This window comes from Schistocerca americana, chromosome X (assembly GCF_021461395.2).
Source record: "Schistocerca americana isolate TAMUIC-IGC-003095 chromosome X, iqSchAmer2.1, whole genome shotgun sequence".
Classification (NCBI taxonomy): Eukaryota; Metazoa; Arthropoda; class Insecta; order Orthoptera; family Acrididae; genus Schistocerca; species Schistocerca americana.
Genome location: NC_060130.1, coordinates 721,143,275 through 721,165,427, shown reverse-complemented (window position 1 = coordinate 721,165,427; position 22,153 = coordinate 721,143,275). Strand labels below are relative to the sequence as shown.

The window sequence follows — 22,153 nt, the reverse complement described above, 5'->3', positions numbered from 1 at the left end:
GTGGGTGAACTGCACATATTAGTCTTTCAGCATGTTAGTCTTTCAGCATGTTTTTGCACAATGAAGACTTTCTTTCTTAAAGATGAGTTACCCCAGAACATTACTCCCTATGACATAACTGAATGAAAATATGAAAAATGTATCAACTTACTGATTTGTCTCTCCCCCATATTTGCAAAGATTCCAAGTGCAAATGTGGCTGAACCAAGTTGTTTTAGGAGTTTCAAAATGGTCTTTTTTTTTTCAATTTGAATTCTTATCAGTATGGGCACCTAAGAATTCTGAAGCTTCCACCCTGTTTATTATTCCCTCACCATGTGTTACACTTATCATTGGTGTAGTATCTATAGATGTGCATAATTGAGTATGTTGAGTCTTTTTTTAAAAATTGAGTGTAAAACCATTTGCAGAACACCAGTCAATCATACTTTTAAGAACTTTGTGTACCATAACTTCTGTTTCTGTACATATCCTTGGACTGATTACAATGCTAGTGTGATCTGCAAAAAGAACTAATTGATTCCAGGATGTATATTAGACTGAAGATTGCAGACACATGTAAGGAACAATAATGGACTTAAGATTGAACCTTGGTGAACCCCATACATGATTTCTCCCATCAGATTTATGTCTCCAGATTATTTCTGCATTCTTTAGAATGGATATAACATTATCCATCGGTTAACTACAGCATCAATACTGTAAAACTTCCATTTACATTTGAGAATACTGTGATTCACACAGCCAAAAGCCTTAAATAAGTTGCAGAAAATATCAACTACTGCTATTTTATTGTTTAATTCTTGTAAAATCTGGTGAGTGGACATGTAAATGGCATTCTCAGTAGAACAACCCTTCTGAAACCCAAACTTTGATTTGTTGAGGATATTATTGTTCATAGATACTATTCTAGACAACATCACCTTCTCAAAATTTTTGAAAAGGATGTCAGCAGTGAAACAGGTCAGTAGTTATTGAGAACTTTCTTAGAGAGGGGCTTAACAATGGAATATTTCTGTCTCTCTGGAAAAATGCCCTGAGTTCGCGATACATTACATATTTCAGACAAGACCACACTTATTATGTGGGAGCAGATCTTTAATGCTCTATTGGAAACACCATCAAAAATAGATGAACTTTTATTTTGGAGAAATGTATAATTTTCTTAATTGTGAGTGAATTTTATGAGAGTTACTTTTTTATTATACTGCTGCGATTTTTCTCTTGAACTGTTTGTCCCTATGCATTCTATTATATTTGAGAAATGTTCATTAAATATATTTCTACCTGTCACTCATCATTTATTGGCCTTTCATTCAGTTCATCAGTGGTCTTATCCTGTTCTGGGGCTGGTTGCCTGTCTCCTAGTTCCATTACATTCCATATAGCCTAAGTCTGAATTACTGGTTTCTGACATGTGCATGTTCCTTGATGTTTTAATACCCTTTCCTCTGATTTAACTATAAAAACAGTTTTTCCACCCTACAACACTCACCATGCCATTTATGCTTTTTTCTACTGGATCTAGGCGTATTGGTTTCTAGGCGATGTACCCTTACATCCTACATCATCATTTGTTCTTCCCTAAAATCAATCTGATCAGGACCAGGGTCCACTGTTGTTCACGATTTGGCAAATTTACTTTAACACTGTGACCAACTGCACTTACTATTGCAACAATCACCAGTTAACATAAGGGAGGAAAGTTGTGTGTGTTATCTTGTCTCTGTACTGTGTGAACTTAGTTCTATGCCTTATGATATTTTAACTGTTTGTGTGTAGTTTTTTCTGGGATGGAGATTGGGGACTATCCCAAATTTTAAACAGAATGCGGGCAGAAAACAGCCTAAAAACCACACTTATGCTGGTTGCTGTGCCAGACCAAAGGTGATATGCTGTGCTGACATGATCCAGTTCTGGTTAACTTCTATGTCTCACAAGATATGGTGCAGTGCATTAAGCTATAAATGCAGTTTTTCCACCCTACAACATTTACTGTGCCATTTACGTTCAATGTGTGGTAGTGTATGAAATATGCCACTCCTTTGCTTCCCATAGAGTTTTAACTTGTTTCAGAACTATGTCATAAGCCCTTCCACTACATTCAATTTAAGTAACAATTTAATGTAGCAACCATAGGAGAGTGAAAAATACTGCCTATACAGTTCATTTCCATGCATATCTGTGGAGTGTTGTCACACAAATAAACAAGTAGGCACTTAACTACCACCTTGCTGAATGATACAAAAATCTAAATGAACCATTAGATTTATTAAAAATTCTAATAAATGTGTTGATAAAATATCTAAGTTTTCACTGGTTTAAGTGTGAAGATACTGTAGAAACAGATGTGTGTAGTTACGTGTAATCTTGTTCACCCACCTTCAGATTACAAGAAATACCACAGCGTGCAAGGTGTCAAAATTTAGGAATTTCAAAATCTTTCATTGGCCAGTAAGGGGGTTACTGTAAAGGTGGAAGTGACAAAATTTAAGTCAGATATGTCATTTAGGGAGATGTGTCAGGAGATCAAACACTTACAATACAATGTCTCCGACTCAGAATTTTGCTAAATATTAAATTTAAGTTGATGTTCTCATTTTCTCAACAATAATTCAATTTCCACTCACGTTTCATCCTTTCCTTCCAAACCTTCACTATCTAAGTAGAGAATTTTCACAAAATTGATAAAAATAGGATAGGTTGCCATATCTTTTTCAGACCTAATCATGAAAGTGGAAAACAAACGTTTCAGGCCAGCGATCTAGATAAAGATTGGGAAAAGAGGAAAAAAGGAAATTTGTAACCACATGGACTGTCTCTCAAAAAGGAAGTTTTGATGTTGACATTCCAACATCAACAAGGAGATCCTCAGACAGAGAGCATATGCTCAGGAATGAGGAAAGATGGTGAAAGAAATTATCTGTGCCCTTTAAAAGGAACCATCTCAGCATTCATCTTAAATGATTTAGGCAAATCACAAAAAACCTAAATCTGGATGGGTGGATGGGGAACTGAACTGCCATCCTCCCACATATGTGCCCCATGTCTTACCATGGTACCACCTCACTCAGTACTTATAGTCTTAAATGTGAATGGCTGTGACCTAAATCTGTTCTTCAGTATCACCCTAAACTGGATATGATGTAAAGCACAGTGTGATCCAGCAGAATGCTAACTCAATGCATCTGTAGATACTAAAACAGATGCTGCATTAGCTTGACAGAAACAAGTCATATTGTGCTTATTTGGTACACAGACCAATTAAAATTATGACATGGGGACTGGCAAGTCAGCATACAGGAGAACTCAAAATGAAAAATTTGGGGCAGCTTTACATGTAAAATCGTTAGCAGTGTAATTTTTTTTACACAAAAAAGGTCACAGGTTCCCAATAAATATACATATTCAAGCTTTATGCTTTTTCTCTCTTTCAGAAGACGTGCAATTGTAGGTCTTTTCCAGAAGCACATAGTTTCAACCCTCTGGCCACAGTGTGCTTTGAATTCTGGAAGACAATTTACTAGAACACAAAAGTTGTACCACTGTCATAGGAACATTGCAGGAATAAATTAAGATACCAGCACATCACCAATGAAGATTACATACAAAGTTTTTCCCCATTATTATTAAAATCATGTGTAATGCTGGTTTTATGCAAATATCTACGACATACTTTTTCTGTACTTCATGGAGAGCAATCACTATTGGACTTACTGAAAGTAAAGCTCTAAACAGGAATAGTTGGAAAGGAGGAAACTCAGTTCGCATTGTATACAGAAGAAACGCTGTATCTGAAAAAAGTGATGTATTGAAGTTAGTGTACCAGGATTGTATCTATCTCACTTTCTTAGCTTAAATGTTGTTAATTTCCACCTGTATCTTTCAGTGAATCTAACTAAAACAACATTCTCATTCTCAGCTCAGTCTAAACAAACTTCAAAGAAATGGAACAAAAGTGACAGTCTACTTGTTTTATTCATCTCCATCTCCACAACCACAACAATATTATACAGCATCTCTCTCTCCACAGAATTCATGTGGCTGCAGTTGTCATCTGCAGATGGTGCATTATTTACGATATTTCTTTATTAATGGTATCAGATTTTAGCTGACAACACACAAGTTATGAAGACAAAATTTCAGACTCTTTACCATTCTACAAGCAGGTATCATTCCTGTTATAATTTTATTACAGTTACCGTATGTGGCAATGTTCTCATTTCTGCTATTACTTTTACACTGTTTTATAACAATTGTATGCACAACTGTAGTCAGAAGTTTTATGTTTGCTTGTCATTATCTGATACCTGGAACGTTTGATGGCTTGTCCTCATGCATGTCAACTGCCACTTGAAAATGGAATAATAAACTAAATTGTCCAATAGTGGAAAATAAACCATAATTACAGTGAATGGTGGAACTGCTACCATTTCAGAATGTATCTGTTTCGGTTTCATTCATACATTAAATGCAAAAGCATCTCAACCAGTGAATTAGTCAGAGGCTGCAAAACAATAATTAATAAACAGATAATTTTAAACCTTATTTATTGCAAAAAATTATACAATATGTTTAAAAATAACAATTATTTTGGCATGACTAACACAGGAAAATATGTTCTGATTAATTAAAGAGTTCTCTGTGGCATATAAATAAATGTTTAAAATTCAGGAACTTTTAGTTCAAATTATAATTATCTTCCAACACTTATTACAGAACTGAAGCACCAACACTGGTGTAACAAGCACAGAATATACCAATCTCAGAGAACTTGTGGTGCAAACACCAACGAACATTCACAATAACGAGTCACAACTAAAGAAATGAAAACTGCTGCACTAATGAGTTACCATTCTGTTAAAGAAACTTGTCATGGATTGAAGGTTATTTGCTGCTACTTAATGTAGAAAATTAACACACATTAAGATAAGACTAATGTAATGTAGCAATCCTGTAGTCATGTTTAAAGTTTGTATTCAATGCAAGACTGTCAGAGTGACTGTATAAATTTCAAAATCTGTAAATGATTAAAATGTTTTAGTTTCTGTTACAAAAATGTCTATAAAAACACTGAAAGAAATTTGTCCTTAAACTTTTTAACTTAAAGGTAGCAATAATGGAGAATTTAATCCATATGGTGCCAAATCTTAAACAAAGCAACTTATCAACCAGCAGCTGTCACAGTCTCCTTCTGTCTTCATGACAGTAACACCAATGACCTAGCGTAATATCCATTTTAGATTTCCTAAGTCTTCTAATTTCATATGATCTCAATTATTACTACTATTCTTCAGCAGTGAAGCCGGTCTCCATGTGCATAATGGAACACAGAAAAAGTGCCCATACAAATGTGTGTGTGTGTGTGTGTGTGTGTGTGTGTGTGTGTGTGTGTGTGTGTGTGAGAGAGAGAGAGAGAGAGAGAGAGAGAGAGAGAGAGAGAGAGAGAGAGAGAGAGAGAGAGAACAAACAAACCAGATAAAGCTCCACACACTGACACGTAATAGAAGATTAGACACAATATCAGAAATTTACAAAACTTACTGATGATGTGCTATGAACCGATTCCCATTCAAAGAGACACATTTTGTGCAATGTCTTATAATGTTCAGTCAGTTTCCAGAAACTTTACAATCAGTCTGACGTAAGTCAGTGAAATGTGATATACATAAAAAAATAAAGAAACTGTAATTTATGTGTTTACAGAGAACATTATAAAAAACATTAACTTGACAAAGTTATCAATAAACTGAAAATTCTTGTAACTGTTCAGGACCACACTTTTAAGGCTGTATGACCAACACAAAAATTTATTAGTGGGACAGTTGCATGTCTAAATCTGATCTTCAGAATGTCTTTTCTGCAGAGCGCTTTTGCTGTAATAACTAAAGATAACCGCTGTGTAGTGTGTTCAAGTCGCAATTGCTTACTTTATGCAGGGCAGACATCGTTGCATGAGAAAAGGTCACACTGCTAATAGTATCAAGCCTGGGAAGCAGCACGGAGTATATACCAATACTAACAAAGACTAGAAGGCCTACAACTTGACATCACAATATGTATTTTATGTGTGCATACCATTTTCAGCTATCATAGTAGGAACTATTAAATGCACAGCTGCAAAAATGAAGCACAAACTGAAATTTTTGTTGAGAAAAATGTTAAATTAATTGACCTTGTGTAATTTAAAGTGCAGTGTGCGTGCTTGCAAGACAAGATGGGTCACACTGATTGATTAGCACACCAGAGTAACAACCAATGGTTTGGTAAACTGGCAAGGCAGTGTGTATTTTACAGGTAGTTTTTCACGCAAACTATTGAAAGATGACAATAAAAACATTAAAATTTACACAAGTCACAGAAAGGAAGCATACACAACTCTTTCATCCTGAGTTACAATGTGGTGACAGGTATGGCACTCAGGCACAAAAAAAAATAATTTCCAAAGTAAATATAGGTGATTAGTCATCACATGCAAAACTTAACAGTATTTTGAAAAGGTTAGATTGCCACTAACTTTCTCTGGCTGCCGAGAATAATGTGACTAAACACGGTAAAATGTTAAACTAAGACTTTATAAGACTGCCATAAACTTGTGGAAAATATTACGCTATTAATAGTACACGTTAAGAATGAAAGAAAGATCAAACATAACAGTTTAATAAATTGATAGATTCATTCACTCTCAGTAATTCCAGTGAAACACTGATGAAAATTTTGAGAGAGAGGGCCACTATCAATAACTGGTCTTACAGCTTGATAATGAATGCTACATGAAATCCTGCTCACAAAAAGTCAATGTTTCCTGCTTGGCAATATGTTTCCCATAGGAGTATCCAAGCATACACAGTCAACTTCAGTAGAAATTCTGTTTAAATATGCCAGAATAGTTTACTCAGTGCAGTTAAATAATGTATTTTTTACATTACCCCTGGTACAAAAAAACACAAAACCCACTGTAAATAAAACATTCCAATGGCAGCATTGGTGACCCCGCCTCTCTCTGAACCAGACAAATGAGCTACCAACCACAGCACTGGTACCTCCATTAAAACAAGTAGTATTCTTGTGGGAGCGATGTCACTACAATTTATGTTGCATTGTCTTTGAAAAGTTAGTGGTGTCTGTAAAATTTAGATGATCCTCATATTACAACTAGAATATCTGTGATACTTCTGCACATGCATTCTCTCTTTTTATTAATTATTTTATTTTGATGTTTTTGGTTTACACATGCTATGTTCAGTATTAAATATAACAACTACCAGTACGATGAAAGACATCTCATGGGAAAGCTGAAAAGTGGAAGTCTATAATATCATATATAATAGGAAATAATGAAGGAAATCGTACTTCCTGTAAATACTTGTATCAGACTTATAGTAACAAAATTGCCCTATTCTGTAATTTTACAATGTGCAAACTTTGTCTTAACAATAGTAAACTCCCATCACCTCAAAATAACAGAGGCTAGAAAATGGTTCGAAAGAAAATCTTACTGAACCTTCTAACATTATAAATGGAGTAGTTCTGAATACATTTCAGATTTAAGCAGTGGGAAGCACGCTTTGTTAAACATGTGAGCTATGTGGCAAGATTCTTTTGAAAAAAGATTCGCACAAGCTATCACATGATACTGAAACAGACAATATAACAATCATTACAGAACAATCATAGGCAGTGGATATTACATATATGAAACGTATTAAGCATGTATGCAATCACTAATTACAAATCTGTTGTTTTCACACCAAAATGATTTGTACAGAAATTTGCACCAAGTTTCCATTTAATTATAATCAGTGGTGATGTACTCACCAACAGAGCAAAGCTCTTAGGTAATGTCAGTCAGTTTTCTGTATCACTGCTTCATTTTCAACTTGAGCAAATATGAAAGGTTAGCTCTCCTTCCAGTAACAGGAACACATTGAAAGCTTACATTATTATGCTCACTTTGCATTTCTGGACAGTCTGTTTGATAACATCACTGCCAACACTGCATAATTATTGTGTTATTACATTTATACAGGAATTTAGCAGGAGATTTTCAGATCATACACTGAACACTAAACAGCTGTACAAGAAACAGATCTTTAATTCATTGCATTAGCAATTGTGCCATAAAAAAATCTACAGTCATAGTTTCAAACAGTTAATACAAAGTTCATCAATGCTGAATACATGTAAATTTTTTTATCAAAAATAGCTGATTATACTTTATAAAAGAGATTATAAATGACAAAGATTTTAAAAATTTTGTACTTACTACCAATAGATAATACATAATTTTATTTCACTTTAGAAACAAGTAGTTTCAAAGCAAAGAACTCTGAGGCAAGAAGATGGGGAAGGAAATCACGTCAGTCACATAATTCCTTAAAATTTGTGGAATGAAACAAGTATGAAATGTATCTTAGTGTCTTACGAATGTGCAGGAAATGACTGCACAGTTACAAGAAAATAATATAAATAATACTCTTCAATTGGTGTTTCATTTACTGAAAATTGTAGCTGATGATGTAATACAGTTACACACACAAAAATTATATAAATTATAAAAAGCCGACTCTGTGTCAGATCACATACAATCCTAAATTGCCTTCAAAATGATTAATTACACATGCCACATGCTTTAGAAAACCAGAATGAGCCAACTGAAATAGCATAAACAACACAAAATATTTCATTACAAATTTATTCTAATTACCAGGTGCAATAATAGTGACAACACAGTATGGCAGTACCGTATTCAGTCAACATCTTGAGTATGAAGCACAACTGAATTTTTGAGTAGAGTCAGTAACACTTCAGTCAAGGATTATTACTCGAAGGAGTCTCAATTTTCTTCGCAAGGTCAGCTATAACTTCTCCATAAATCATAGGATCCATGTTACGTCCAAGCATATACAGAATCCACCAGTCTCCAACATCTGTCTTACGACATATTGCATTTGTGACCTCCTTTGGTACCATACGGTTACGTGCGTGCAATAGTATTGGCCGTACAGAAGGTACAGCTAAAATAACTGCTCTATAAACAACTAGTACAGATAAAAGTGCTGCTAGTATAATGTACCAAAACCACAGGAAAATGTAAGTTTTCTCATTGACTATATTGAGAGGAAGTACACAAAGTGAATCATGTTTCTGTATAGAGCCTGAAGCACCATATTTGTGGAATGTGCACTTCGTTACACGCGGAAACACATAAACCATTGGGTCAACACGTTCCTCTTGAGACTGTTCTGAGAATGCCACCACACGCAAGCCATAGCTGAAGAACTCTCCATCAAAGAAGTGGTTCATTAGGTACAACTGCCCAATTATGTTTACCAGGCACAAAGTTTCACAGAACCAGTATTTCAGGGCGTACATGTTGTGTCTCTGCAGAGAAAGAAAACACATTATTAGTAGATGCAATGATCCTTAAACTACTGCTAATGCTTTTTCTCAAGTATTCAGTAATCAACACAGTATCCAGTAGTACACAGCATTTTGACATGGGTATTCAAGATATTATTACTTATATCTAAGCTGAATCTGAAGATTGTTGAATCTCTATGATCGTATGATACTACAGCATACAAGAAGTAAATTTGATGAAGACACTGTTTCAAATTCAGCAACCTCCAGAAATGTCGGGAGCAACCTTCAACAACCTGAAAGCAGAAGATTGAAAGTAATGAATTCTCTATGAATTCAAGCAAATGATTTCTCACTGCTGCTTCTTCCTAGGATGACACAAATTTTCATTTATGCTTACGAGCGTATCACCATTACAAAAGCCAAATATCACCATTACAAAAGCCAATACAGGAGAAGCTAAATGCACTAGACACCCCCTCTAGATCTGTATATACATATACATTCCACAAACCACTGAACAGTGCATGGCAGAGGATAATTTGCACTAGTGTTAGTGATTTTCTGTACTATTCCATTCATGCATTCAGCAAGGAAAAAATGGTTATCTGTACGCCTCTGCACATGCCCTTTCTAAGATGGTGGCAGCATGATGATTGCAATATTTCTTGATTAACAGTTCTATAATTTTAACCAACATGATTTCATGAGAACTATGTCACCTTTTTTTCGAGGATTCTCATTTAAGCTCTTCAAGCATCTCTCTTATACTTTCATACGAGATATACCAACCTGTCACAATCCTAGCAGTGTGTCTTTATGCTTGTCCAATATCTGTTGTCATGCTTATGTGTTAAGGACTCTGAACATTGGGACTATACTTTAAAACAGGTCACCCTAGCATCTTTTATGCTTCTTTACTTGCACATGCACTGCATTTTTTCCTACAATCCTTCTAAGAAGTTTTCCATTCACTTCTCCTTAACACTGACTTTGTTACGGCATAACAATAAGTAACAGCTCAAAGATGAAGAATGTGAAAGCAAAGAAGGCTGTGAGACAATGTCAGCCAATAGCCCACTGACAAGAACCATACCACGACAGGAGCGCCCTCTAGCCAAAGAGAATATAAGCGCTGCTTCTGCCAACCTCTGCCACAGTGTCAGACCAAGACTCGCAGACCAGCAAAGTTGTAGGCTGGCACAACGACAGCAGTTATTAGCGATCCATATCAATTGCTTACATGGACATTGTCTATAGCCAAGAACATTTTTTGTTTGCATGTCACCCATCGCTTGCGACAACCCGTTGTAAATACAAAGTTAAGTATTGTCAGTCTGCTTATTTGTAATAAAAACTATTAAAGTTATTTGCTTGAATTGTTGAATAGTTATCCGAGAATGCAGCGTCCTTCAGGCAGCCTATACGAGACAAGTGGCAGGATCCCACAGACTTTACGTGTGTCTCATTTCACATTGCTTCTTAGTAGCACCACAAAATACTTCCAATATGTGATATGCTCGGGATGTTCACCATTAATCTTTTATCTGGATACTAATAGGTTCTCTCTCTTCATTACATGCAGTATCTTACATTTATTCACATTTAAATAGACCTTCAATTCATCACACCAAGTGAAAATTTTGTCCAAGTCTCTGCATTACTTACTATGGACCAACGCTGATATTTTCCTGTAGACAACAGCATCGTCCACAATCAATCTTACAGTACTGCCGGTCCTATCTCATTAATCGTTTATGTATTTGGAGAATATAAGCAGTGCTATTACACTTTTTTGGAGAACATCTGATGTTACTTCTATTTCTATTCAACATTCAGTTTCCAACATAACATACTTGATACATTTATGGAGCCAACCAGATATTATGGAAGATACTCTGTACGATCTTATCTCAGTAGTCAGCAACCTAGCACATCTGCATGCCTTTTAGAAATCTAAGAAGACAGAAACTACCTATTCCACTGCATCTGCTCTTTGCAAGACATTGTGTACAAATAAAGCAAGTGAAGTTTCATAGGAGAGGTTTCTGCAAAATCCATACCAAATCTTTGAAAGAAGAGTCTTTCCTTCTAGAAGTCCTATTTTTTCAGCTTGGAATAGGCTACAGGATCCCGCAACAGTCAGACATAAACAACATTGGTCAGAAGACCTGAACATCTGATATTTTTGAACCCCTTTCTAAACAGGAATGACCATCATTCTCTTCCTGTCATTCTCAATACATCTGAGCTAGGAAAGTGGCCAACTCAACAGTGTATGCAAAACTAATTGAAATCCTGTCAGGGGCTAATGTTTTGCTTGCATCTGAGTCAACTTAATTGTTTTTCAACACTGAGGTGCTTGATTCAATCTCTCATATTTTAGTCTGTGCAGCAAACGTTGCTATGGTACTATCTTCATGTGTAAATATATTTTTAAAGGCAGTATTTAATATTTCTACTTTCCATATGACCAGGATGTCCTAGGATTTCACTTACATCTTCTGTCACTATGTATTGGTGAAAATTATTGTAGACTTAACACACAAACCTTTTTGTGGATGCACAAGTTGCAATTAAGTTTTCTCTATCAGTTTCCCTGCAGTCTTTTTGCACCATTCTCCAATATTTACTATTAAACCAAGGTGGATCTTTGTCGTATTTTATTACTTTACTTGGCCCATCTTTATCTAGACTGCAATTTATAATGATCTTCAGCTTTAACCATAATTGTTCTCCATTTGCCACATCTGCGCTAAATGATCTCTGTTCATATTTTATATTTATGTAGATTGTTAATGATTGCCCGTCACATTTGACCTAACCCAAATACTCACTCCTAGCTTTCTTGTTCACGATTTTGCCTCCAATGGTAACTGTTTGTGTAACAGTAAATGTTGTTTATACCCTTGTCATTGGTGACACACTCAAATGATCAAATCTGTTTGTAACCAAGAGATCTGAAGTATTTCTTTCAGAGTGAGTTTTCCGACTAGTTATTCGCAGCAGTTGACAATGTAGTCAGCATTACTTGGCAAGACTGTTTGCCTGTACCACCAATAGCGTGTGTGTGGTTTTCCCAGCTGATACAGTACAGGCTGAAGTCGCAATATTACAACCATATACAGGGGGCATTTCTGTGCTATCAGATTTGAATGAGTCTATGATTGATGTGGTTTGACAGTTAGTGTAAACATCTGATTATTGGTCCAAGTCTACTGATCCAGAAAACTTGTCCAAATTTGCGAGCAGGTGTATTTCATTTTGAACCTCAACACACCTAATGTTTCTGTTTTTGCTAAAAAGAGTCCTCCTACTCCTCCTGAGGAGTTATCTATCTTTTAGATACACAGTCCAAGTGCCACAAATTTCCCTACGTTCAACTATGAGTTTCAGTAACTTTCCATTCCTAAAGTGCTATGTGGATGACTGCTTTCTAAGAGAGGGTTGAGGTCTGAGACTTTGTTGTTAATACTGCAGCACCTTTATTTTTAAGATTCTTATTTCCCACATTTTGAGTCCAGTCTGTTGGAGGAACATGAGACCTCAAAGTTTTACATAAAAAAATAAAGAAAGCACACAATAAACAAGGCAACTTTACAAGTCTCCACCAAGCACTGTAGTTCATGGAACCTATAACAGAGCTCATTACAGAACTGAGAATACTGCTGGTTTAAAACCTCCATCCCGTCCAGACTAGAGGGCCCTGGTCAGATCTCAGAATAATGTTGAAAATCTAAAGTTGTGCAGGGACCTCACTAGTGAAACTATCTGTACTGGGCATTTTCGCCAGTTGCAATTAAGAGCTGACTTGTTTCCACATATTATGAGAGGAAGCAAAGAAAATTGAACCGATTGGAAACAGAAATGTCTCTTTCATCTGAGGAACAAGGAAGAAAATCTAAGTTCAAACCTCTTACGGAAAGAAAAAACACTGTAAAACATAACCGTGGAATAACTTTCACCAAAACTTATTTTTTAAACAGCACTGTCCAAATAAGCTGAAAATGGCCACCAGGAGTAATAATGTGCACAAACGTACATACACAGGAGAGCCCAACAAGAAACTGTGAGGGCTTCTGCATTTGCTTTTTGCTACTCTACAGCTGAATGTGTGTGCCATGTATGGTACAGTTTCCACCACACCTGGGAAGTGGATGCAGCTATTAAAGAAACATGCCACATCATTATAGGCTGTTTATAGCCCACTATGCTGGAGGAGCTATGTTTTGCTGGAATTGCTGTTTCTAACATTCAACAAACAGTACCCACAAAAGAGTAAACCAAAACATCTTACATTCATTCTCAGTTTAAATACCAGCAAGCACCTTCATGATTGATGATTACACAGAGTTTCCTTAATAAAGGCAGCTAAGGCATTCACAGGATCACCACGGCAACTGAGACTGTTGTTGTGACATTTTAGAATCAAGTATTTTCAGTTAAGGGTCATACTTGGAGGTGAACTGTCTAATGGCCACACTGAAAAATGTGCAAGTTAGATGTCACCCAACCAAAACAATTCAGGGGTTACGAAGAGCCAACTAATGTCCAGAAATGCAGCACCAGTGTGGAGTATGTTTTGTGAAAGGGGTGCCGAAGAGATCTCTGCCCTCTTCTTGCATTGTCACTTATGCCAATCTTGTGCATTGTGGAGTATTTTGGGAAAACCTACTATTAATATACTAACTAGCCATGTCCCTGTCTACAATTGTTTGATTTTTGTAATGTTTATTTCTTGTCATTAGATAAGATGTGAATCCTTGTACTTTGTATTGTTTATTTCTCAGAAGATAAATAAACAAACTAACTCGGGAATCAATGAAAGGTTGGAAGCCTTAAGTAAATAACTCTGTTCTCATTTTTCTCCATTCATCTCATTTTCTACTCCTTCCTCTTCTAAAACTGTGAAGAGTACTCAAACATGTAATTGCAGTGTGACTGTAAACATTTATGGCTCAGTTCTAACATTATATCATAGGCTGTTCCAACTAGTGTGCCTGTCAGCTGACAGCTGGGCACCCACAAGGATAGGTGAGCAAACAGCTGACACGTGGGCAGTCAGACAGCTTAGCTTCAGTGTTCATGATCATACCACACCAGCCAGATGCCTGTGGACAGGGGTAATCATGGTGCCAGCCACATGTGCATAATGAATGAGGTGGTCAATAAGTCTTTTGTGAACCAATTTCTCAAGAGTTTCAGATAAGGTTATTAAAAGGGAGATAGGCCGATAGAGAGGTCTGACAATAGCATACTTTAGCCCCTCATGAACAATCCTGTGCTGGATGGGTTCATTGGATACACAGCACAGTATTTTGCTTATTTGCTTATAGCATTCCCTCAGTAATCTTTAAGAGATACCATCAATGCCAACAGAATTCTTGCTTTTGATCTCTCTAATTATACTTTCAATTTCATGCACTGTGACAGGAGATATTTTAATCAGCTTGTGTTTTTTTTTTAATTAATAGCATTTTGAAGGGATAACATGGCTTGATTAACAGAATGTGTTTTTCTAGTTTGGGCTACTGATACATCAAAGTGTTTGTTAAAAATGTCGTGTCGGTAATTCCTACCCCCCCACCTACCAACAAAAATTCTTCTACGGAATAGGAGGAGTTCCCAAGGAGAAACTTTCTCTGTTTCTTATCAGATTTTATTTTTCTGTCTGTTGTACATTTTATATCACTGTGTAAATGATAAAAAATTTTTGTTGCGCCATTGTGCACCCCTGTTTGTGCTAAGACAAGCTTCATGTGGAGTAATGAATGTCATTTTTCCTTCTGGTATTGTAATTATGAACCTCACTGTTCCTCTTGAACTGTAGTGGATCATTTATAACAAACTTCATGCTGTGAAGCAGCAGTCAGAATGTCCAACTCCTTAAACAGATGTGTACAAGATGATCATGGTTGAGTGCCACATATTCTCACAGCCCGTTTTTGTGCAATGAAAGATGAGTTACCCCAGAACATTATTCAATATGACATTACTTAATGAAAATATTCTCTCGCCCAAGAATTTGCAGTGTTTCTAACAAGGGAACCTCTCCATTGCACCCCCCTCAGATTTAGTTATAAGCTGGCACAGTGGATAGGCCTTGAAAAACTTAACACAGATCAATCGAGAAAACAGGAAGAAGTTGTGTGGAACTATGAAAAAAATTAGTAAAATATACAAACTGAGTAGTCCATGCGTAAGATAGGCAACATCAAGAATATTGCGAGCCCAGGAGCGCCGTGGTCCTGTGGTTAGCGTGAGTAGCTGCGGAACGAGAGGTCCTTGGATCAAATCTTCCCTCCAGCGAAATGTTTAATTTTTTATTTTCAGTTTATGTGACAAACTCTTATGTTTTCATCACTTTTTTGGGAGTGATTATCACATCCACAAGAAAACCTAAATCGGGTAAGGTAGAAGAATCTTTTTACCCATTCGCTAAGTGTACAAGTTAGGTGGGTCGACAACATATTCCTGTCATGTGACGCACATGCCGTCACAAGTGTCGTATAGAATACATCAGATGTGTTTTCCTGTGGAGGAATCGGTTGACCTATGACCTTGTGATCAAATGTTTTCGGTTCCCATTGGAGAGGCACGTCCTCTCGTCTACCAATCGCACGGTTTTGCGGTGCGGTCGCAAAACACAGACACTAAACTTATTACAGTGAACAGAGACGTCAATGAACAAACGGACAGATCATAACTTTGTGAAAATAAAGAAAGTAAAATTTTCAGTCGAGGGAAAACTTGAACCAAGGACCTCTCGTTTCGCAGCTACTCACGCTAACCACGGGACCACGGCGCTCTTGAGCTTACATGTTCCTTGATGTTGCCTATCTTGCACATGGACTACTACGTTTGTATATTTTAAAAATTTTTTTCATAGTTCCACACAACTTCTTCCTGCTTTCTCGACTGATCTGTGTTCAGTTCTTCAAGGCCTATCCACTGTGCCAACTTATAACTAAATCTGAGAGGGGTGCGATGGGGAGGTTCCCTTGTAAGCACAAATGTGGCTGAATTAAGTTGTTTTAGGAGTTCCAAAATGTATTTTTTTTTATTTAAATTCTCATCAATATGGACCCCAAAGAATTTTGAAGTTTCCATCCGACTTAGTATTTCCTCAGTATGTGTTGCACTTATCATTGGTGTAGTACATATAGATGTGCAGAACTGAATATGTTGGGTCTTTTTAAAATTGAAGCCGAGACCATTTGCAGAAAATCAGTTAATGACACATTTAAGAACTTCGTTTATCATTTCCTCTGTTTCCATATGTATGCTCAAATTGATTACAATACTAGTATCATCTGCAAAAGGAACTAGTTCAGCTTGTTGTATACTAGACTGAAGATCATTTACATAGATGTGGAACAGTAATGGACCTAAGATCAAACATTTGGGAAACCAATGCGTGATTTCTCCCCAGTCAGAATTATAGCTTCAGATAATTATATAATGTGAATTTGTAGCACACAGTTCATTAAATATTAAACTTGACTGTCATTGAAAATTGTAATGGATGTACAAGATAATGCTTATTGTAAGATTTTGATTAGGCCTACAATGGACCACTTAATTCCTGCTGAGCTTTCCTCTTAGTCTAGTGCTCCCTCATCTGGCACTATGGGTATTTTTCACTTTTGGGCCCATTAAATTCCAATTTTCAGGCAAACTTTTACCTCTGTTAGTGATTGGAGAGAATTTGATGTTCTTATGGGCAATTTGTATTGTTTTGTGTCTGGAATGAAGTTTTAGTCAATTTCTAGTTCCTTGAGGCATCTCCCAACTATTCTTGCATACTTTGCATACATCGCCTTCTGTCTAGAGAGAGTGCTGAAGATCACTGATGTGAGCCCCTATGGACAATATGACCCCAAAAGAGAATCCTTTTCTTAGTCATTGCTGTTTTAATGCACACTGTATGTCGACAGAGTTCATTGTTGCCTCATATTGTGAAAAAAAGACCTTATTTTACTATCTGCAATTACGTAATTATAGGCCTGCAGCTTCTAATCTCTATCAGATGGCAACTATGTTGCAAGGAATGCATGATGGTCCTTAGCAAGCAATACTATCAGTATTTCAAGTGACTGCTTAAAAAGTCACGACAGACAGCTAAGCGTAGTGTTTAAGAGCTTACCACTTATTCGAACCCCAGACCACAATTGTAGGCAAACTCCACGGATGACAAAATACTTGCTACAAGGAAGAGGTCTCAATCTAGAATGAAAACTCACCATAACTTAATAAACTAATATTGCTTCTTCCCACAAAATATGATTCAATGTGAAAAGGAACAAACACCAGGCAACTCCCAAAATCTTGTAAGTGCACATTTTTATTAATACTTCAAAAAAGTATAGAATGTCCAACAATTATGAGAAACAACTCATTTAAGATAAAAAAAAAGAAGTTATGGCCTTTTGCATTAACATCAAGGTTATTAGTTTAGTTTGAGAAATATGAAGAAAAAAACTAGCCACATGGAGAGAAAACAAAAAATGTAGCCATAACTATATCAAACAACGAATTTTATCAGTTAATCTATGTTCTTTCCGGAATCCATAGTGTCTTAATAAGTGTACCAACTCACTCTATGCTCTATACAAATTGTATCTCAATAAAAAATTTTACTCTTGGATTTGTTTAAGTTGTGTTGGAGCAGCTTAGTGTAAGTGTACTCTGTTGTTCATTTAAACTGCAATACGATAAAGGAAGCTAGCAAATTATACATAACTTAAGGGCCATTCAAGCATAGCATGCCCTGAACATGATTACATCTTGAGTGATACTGCATACATAAACCATATAGCCACAGTAAATATTTTATACAGATAAAAGTTGTGCAGGAGACTTGAATGTTTTGTTTTACATCCTGTAAATAGTAAACAATGCTTGAGAGATCCACATGTGTTATTCACACTATGCAATACCAGTGTATCTGAACAATCAGCCTGCAACACAAAGATGCATGTGTGTCTGTGTTATGTGGTTTCCCATGCTGCAACACTCATCTGAAGATGGTTGCACATCCTAACTCAAACCACTAATGCTAAAAGTAGAACTAATCACTCTGAATGAATGAGTGTATGGCATTGTTATAACTTTTTAGTAAACACAGTTGTGATTGCATGTAAGTTTTTTATTTTTTGATGACTGATTTCAATCTTATAAGATATCATCATCAGATCTACATTCCCTGATGACAGTAGGATTTGCTGGCGTGTAGCAGGTCCATCTGCGCTAGTATGGTGCAGAACTGAGCACTGTACTCCACCCCAGCACTGATGGGGATCTGCTCCACATCAGCCACTCCTACTGCCATCAAGGAGTGTAGATCTGATGATGATCTCTTAGAAGATCAAAACCGGTCACCTAAAAATAGAAATTAAAAACTTAGATGCGATCAGAACTGTGTTTACTAAATAACTTATAATATTAATAGATCACAGTTTTCCCGGAACAGTGTTATAAAATAATTTTGTATGGCATTAGTGGCTGGGAGACCCCATGTGAGGCACTTTGGCAGCCAGGAGCAAGTCTTCCTATTTGACGGCACTTCGGCAACTTTCACATTGATGCAGATGAGGTGAAATGATTAGGAAAAAACAAATATCCCTTCCCCAAGCAAAGAAAAATCTCTGATCAGGCTGGAAATTGAACCCAGGACCCCACAACTGAGAAGCTTTCACTCTCAGCTGGTTAAATAAAAGAAGAGAACAAAAATATTTTTTTCAGCCATAGCATCCTCTTAAGTGACATATGTCATATTTTCCAAAATTAGTTAAAAATTTCCAGGGATTACCTGAAAATAATGGATAAAATTGATCCCATTTATTGGAGAAATTTTACTGTTGCTGTAAATGAAAGAACACAGAAGAGTTGGTCTGGATCCAGTCTCTGCTGGTCTTTTGTTAAAAGACTGTGGCAAGCATGTGGTTCGCATATAGTGTAAAGTCACAGCAGTCTCTAAAAATGGTATGCTTTTGAACTTTTCACTGCCAAGTGTGTTCACAGTTTGCACACTGTCACAAGCAAGCATGTGGAATGGTGGATACAGATAACCAGTTAACCAGATTTGTATTTAAAGTGGGCTATCATCCTCAACTTGTCAGTAAAAAAAAACAACAGTGTCATCAAACATGATGATACAGGTTGTATTAACTGTCATTATAACAGAAAAAAAACATTCAACAGCTTTCATCTCATCTTGCTACGTGCCACAACAAAGAAAGAGTTGCACATCATCATGTGGAAACATTCGTTTGACGTAGTGTGGTGTATTTTCAAGACTTTACATGGTCAGTTTAACAACTTGCCTTGAACTTTTGTTAAACAACTAGTGAACTTCAGAATGGATAAACACAAGCTGCATATTACATTGCAACTAATACAGCTCAAAACATTAATCTAATGAATGTAAAGAGAGATAATTGGTAAACAACAGCTGCTGACCTTAATGTGGCATTTTCATGAGTGCAGTTATCTATGGAACCTAGAAGCCAACCCTCTGTATATCTGAAAATCAAGCACCCACAACTGAGCAAGATGGAGCTCCAGTCGCTTGCCTGCACACTATTCCAAATCAAACTGCACGACATATATGCACTGGGAGCAGGAATCGTGTTTAATTGTCTTGGTGAATAAACAGTCATAGTGAGTGTTAACATCAGTACAACATAATTTTGTGCATCCAGCAGTATGTGTTGCCATTAGTTATACACAAAGACACTTTCAGTGCATACATAGTTTACAACGATCTTAGTTAGTTCCCTGTTCCATGATTCATTTGTGCAATATATCTTAATGCTGTGAAACAAGACATTTTACTAACACAACACAAATTACTTTTTAAATGTGGCCCTTTTTTTAAATATGCAGATGTGACTTGGTAATTCCTACCCACTGTCTTTTACACATTACAGTAATAGAATTATTTCTATGGAATAGAAGGAGTTGTCAAAGAGAAGCTTTTACAACAGGTTTTTAAATTTTACTTTGCTATCTGTCAGAGATTTTACAGCACTGGGTAAGTGATCAAAAATTTTATTTGCAGCATTGTGCAGCCCTTTTGTGCTACAGGCAATCTCAATGTGGAGTAACAAATGTCATTTTTCTTCTGATATTGCAATTATGTATGCAATTGTTTCTTTTGAACTGCAGTGGATTATTTACAACAAATTTCATGAGGGAATAAATATGCTGTAGCAGTGGTCAGAGTGCCCGACTACTTTAACAGATGTCTGCAAGAAGATTGTGGATGTGCACCACAGATTACTCTTACAGCACGTTTTTGAGTGATTAAGACTTTCTTAAAACTGAGCTGGCCAGAACATTATTCCATATGACATAACTGAATGAAAATATGCAAAATATGTTAACTTACTGGTTTGTCTCTCTGCAAGATTTGCAATGATTCTAAGTGCAAATTTGTCAGTTATACTTTTAAGAACATTGTTTATTATTACTTTTGTTTCTGTATATATACTTGCTTGGGATGAATACAGTACTAGTGCATTCTGAATAATAATAATAATAATAATAATAATAATAATAAAACTAGTTAACTGCTTGTTGTATATTACATAGGATATAATTTAAATATATGAGGAACAACAGTGGATCTAAGACTGAACCTTGAGTAACCCTATACATGTTCTCTCTCCAGTCAGAGTTATGTCTCCAGACTATTTTGGCTGAATTACTAAGCACAACTTTCTGCTCTGCATTCTTTTGGTTATGTATGACATTACCCATTGGTTGGCTATACCATCAATCCCCTATAACTTCAAATTATCTAGGAGAATACTGTACTTCAGACAGAAAATTTCTACATAGGTCACAGAATGCACTAACTGGTGCTATTTTATTATTTGATGCTTGTAAAATCTGGTGAGTGAACATGTAAATCACATTCTCAGTAGAACAACCCTTTTGAAACCCCAGTTGTGATTTGCTGAGGATAACATTCTTGCTTAGGGAAATACTATTCTACAATACACAACCTTATGAAACATTTTGGAAAATGATGTTATCAGTGGAACAGGTCAGTAGTTTTTCACATCTCTCCTATCACCTTTCAAATGGAGAGGTTTGAGAGTGGCATATTTCAGTCTCTCTGAAAAAAAATGCCTTGAGATAGTGATGTGTTACTTATCTCAGATATGCCTGGACTTGTTATATGGGAACAAATATTTAGTACTCTGATGGTAACAACATCAGAACCAGATGAGTTTTTATCAGAATACATAATTTTCTTAATATAAGAAGGAGAAGTTGATGATACATTCATTTGACTGAATTCTATGAGAGTTGCTTTTTCAATCTGAAAGCAGTATGTTACATCTACCATTTGTAGAGCTTTTACAAGGGCATGCTGAGAAGTAATGCCTCCAATTCTTCTGTGTTAACTCTTAATGCATTTTAAATAAAACTAACCGTATTAACATTTCACATCTTTACTCGTCGTGTCTAAAAGCTTATTTCTCAACATACTCACCTTGCCAATGAACACATTTCTCCCAATGAGACACGTGCTTGTTGATACCATCACTATAGAATGTTTGATTTTGTTGACAGAGCCACAACCTCACCTCTGCTCGCATCACTTCATCACTATCAAAGTGAAGCCCTCAAAGGAGTTCTTTAAGTTGTGGAAACAGGTGGAAATTGGATGGTGTCAAGTCGGAACTGCACGGAGGATGATTGATGACAGTGAACTCACTGGACTGTTGCAGGTGTCACAACGCTCTTTTGTGGTCTGACATTGTCATGCTGAAGGAGA

General features: G+C 36.3%; 1 protein-coding gene across 1 annotated transcript in view; it reads right to left on the bottom strand.

Moving 5' to 3' along the window:
• Positions 1 to 4,533: 4,533 nt before the first annotated feature.
• Positions 4,534 to 22,153, bottom strand: part of LOC124554761 (innexin inx1) — a 28,804-nt gene continuing 11,184 nt past the window's right edge. The window contains exon 2 of the mRNA XM_047128410.1: positions 4,534 to 9,384. Coding sequence (XP_046984366.1) covers positions 8,812 to 9,384 — 573 coding nt within the window. The 3' untranslated portion in view covers positions 4,534 to 8,811. The remainder of the gene's footprint in view (positions 9,385 to 22,153) is intronic.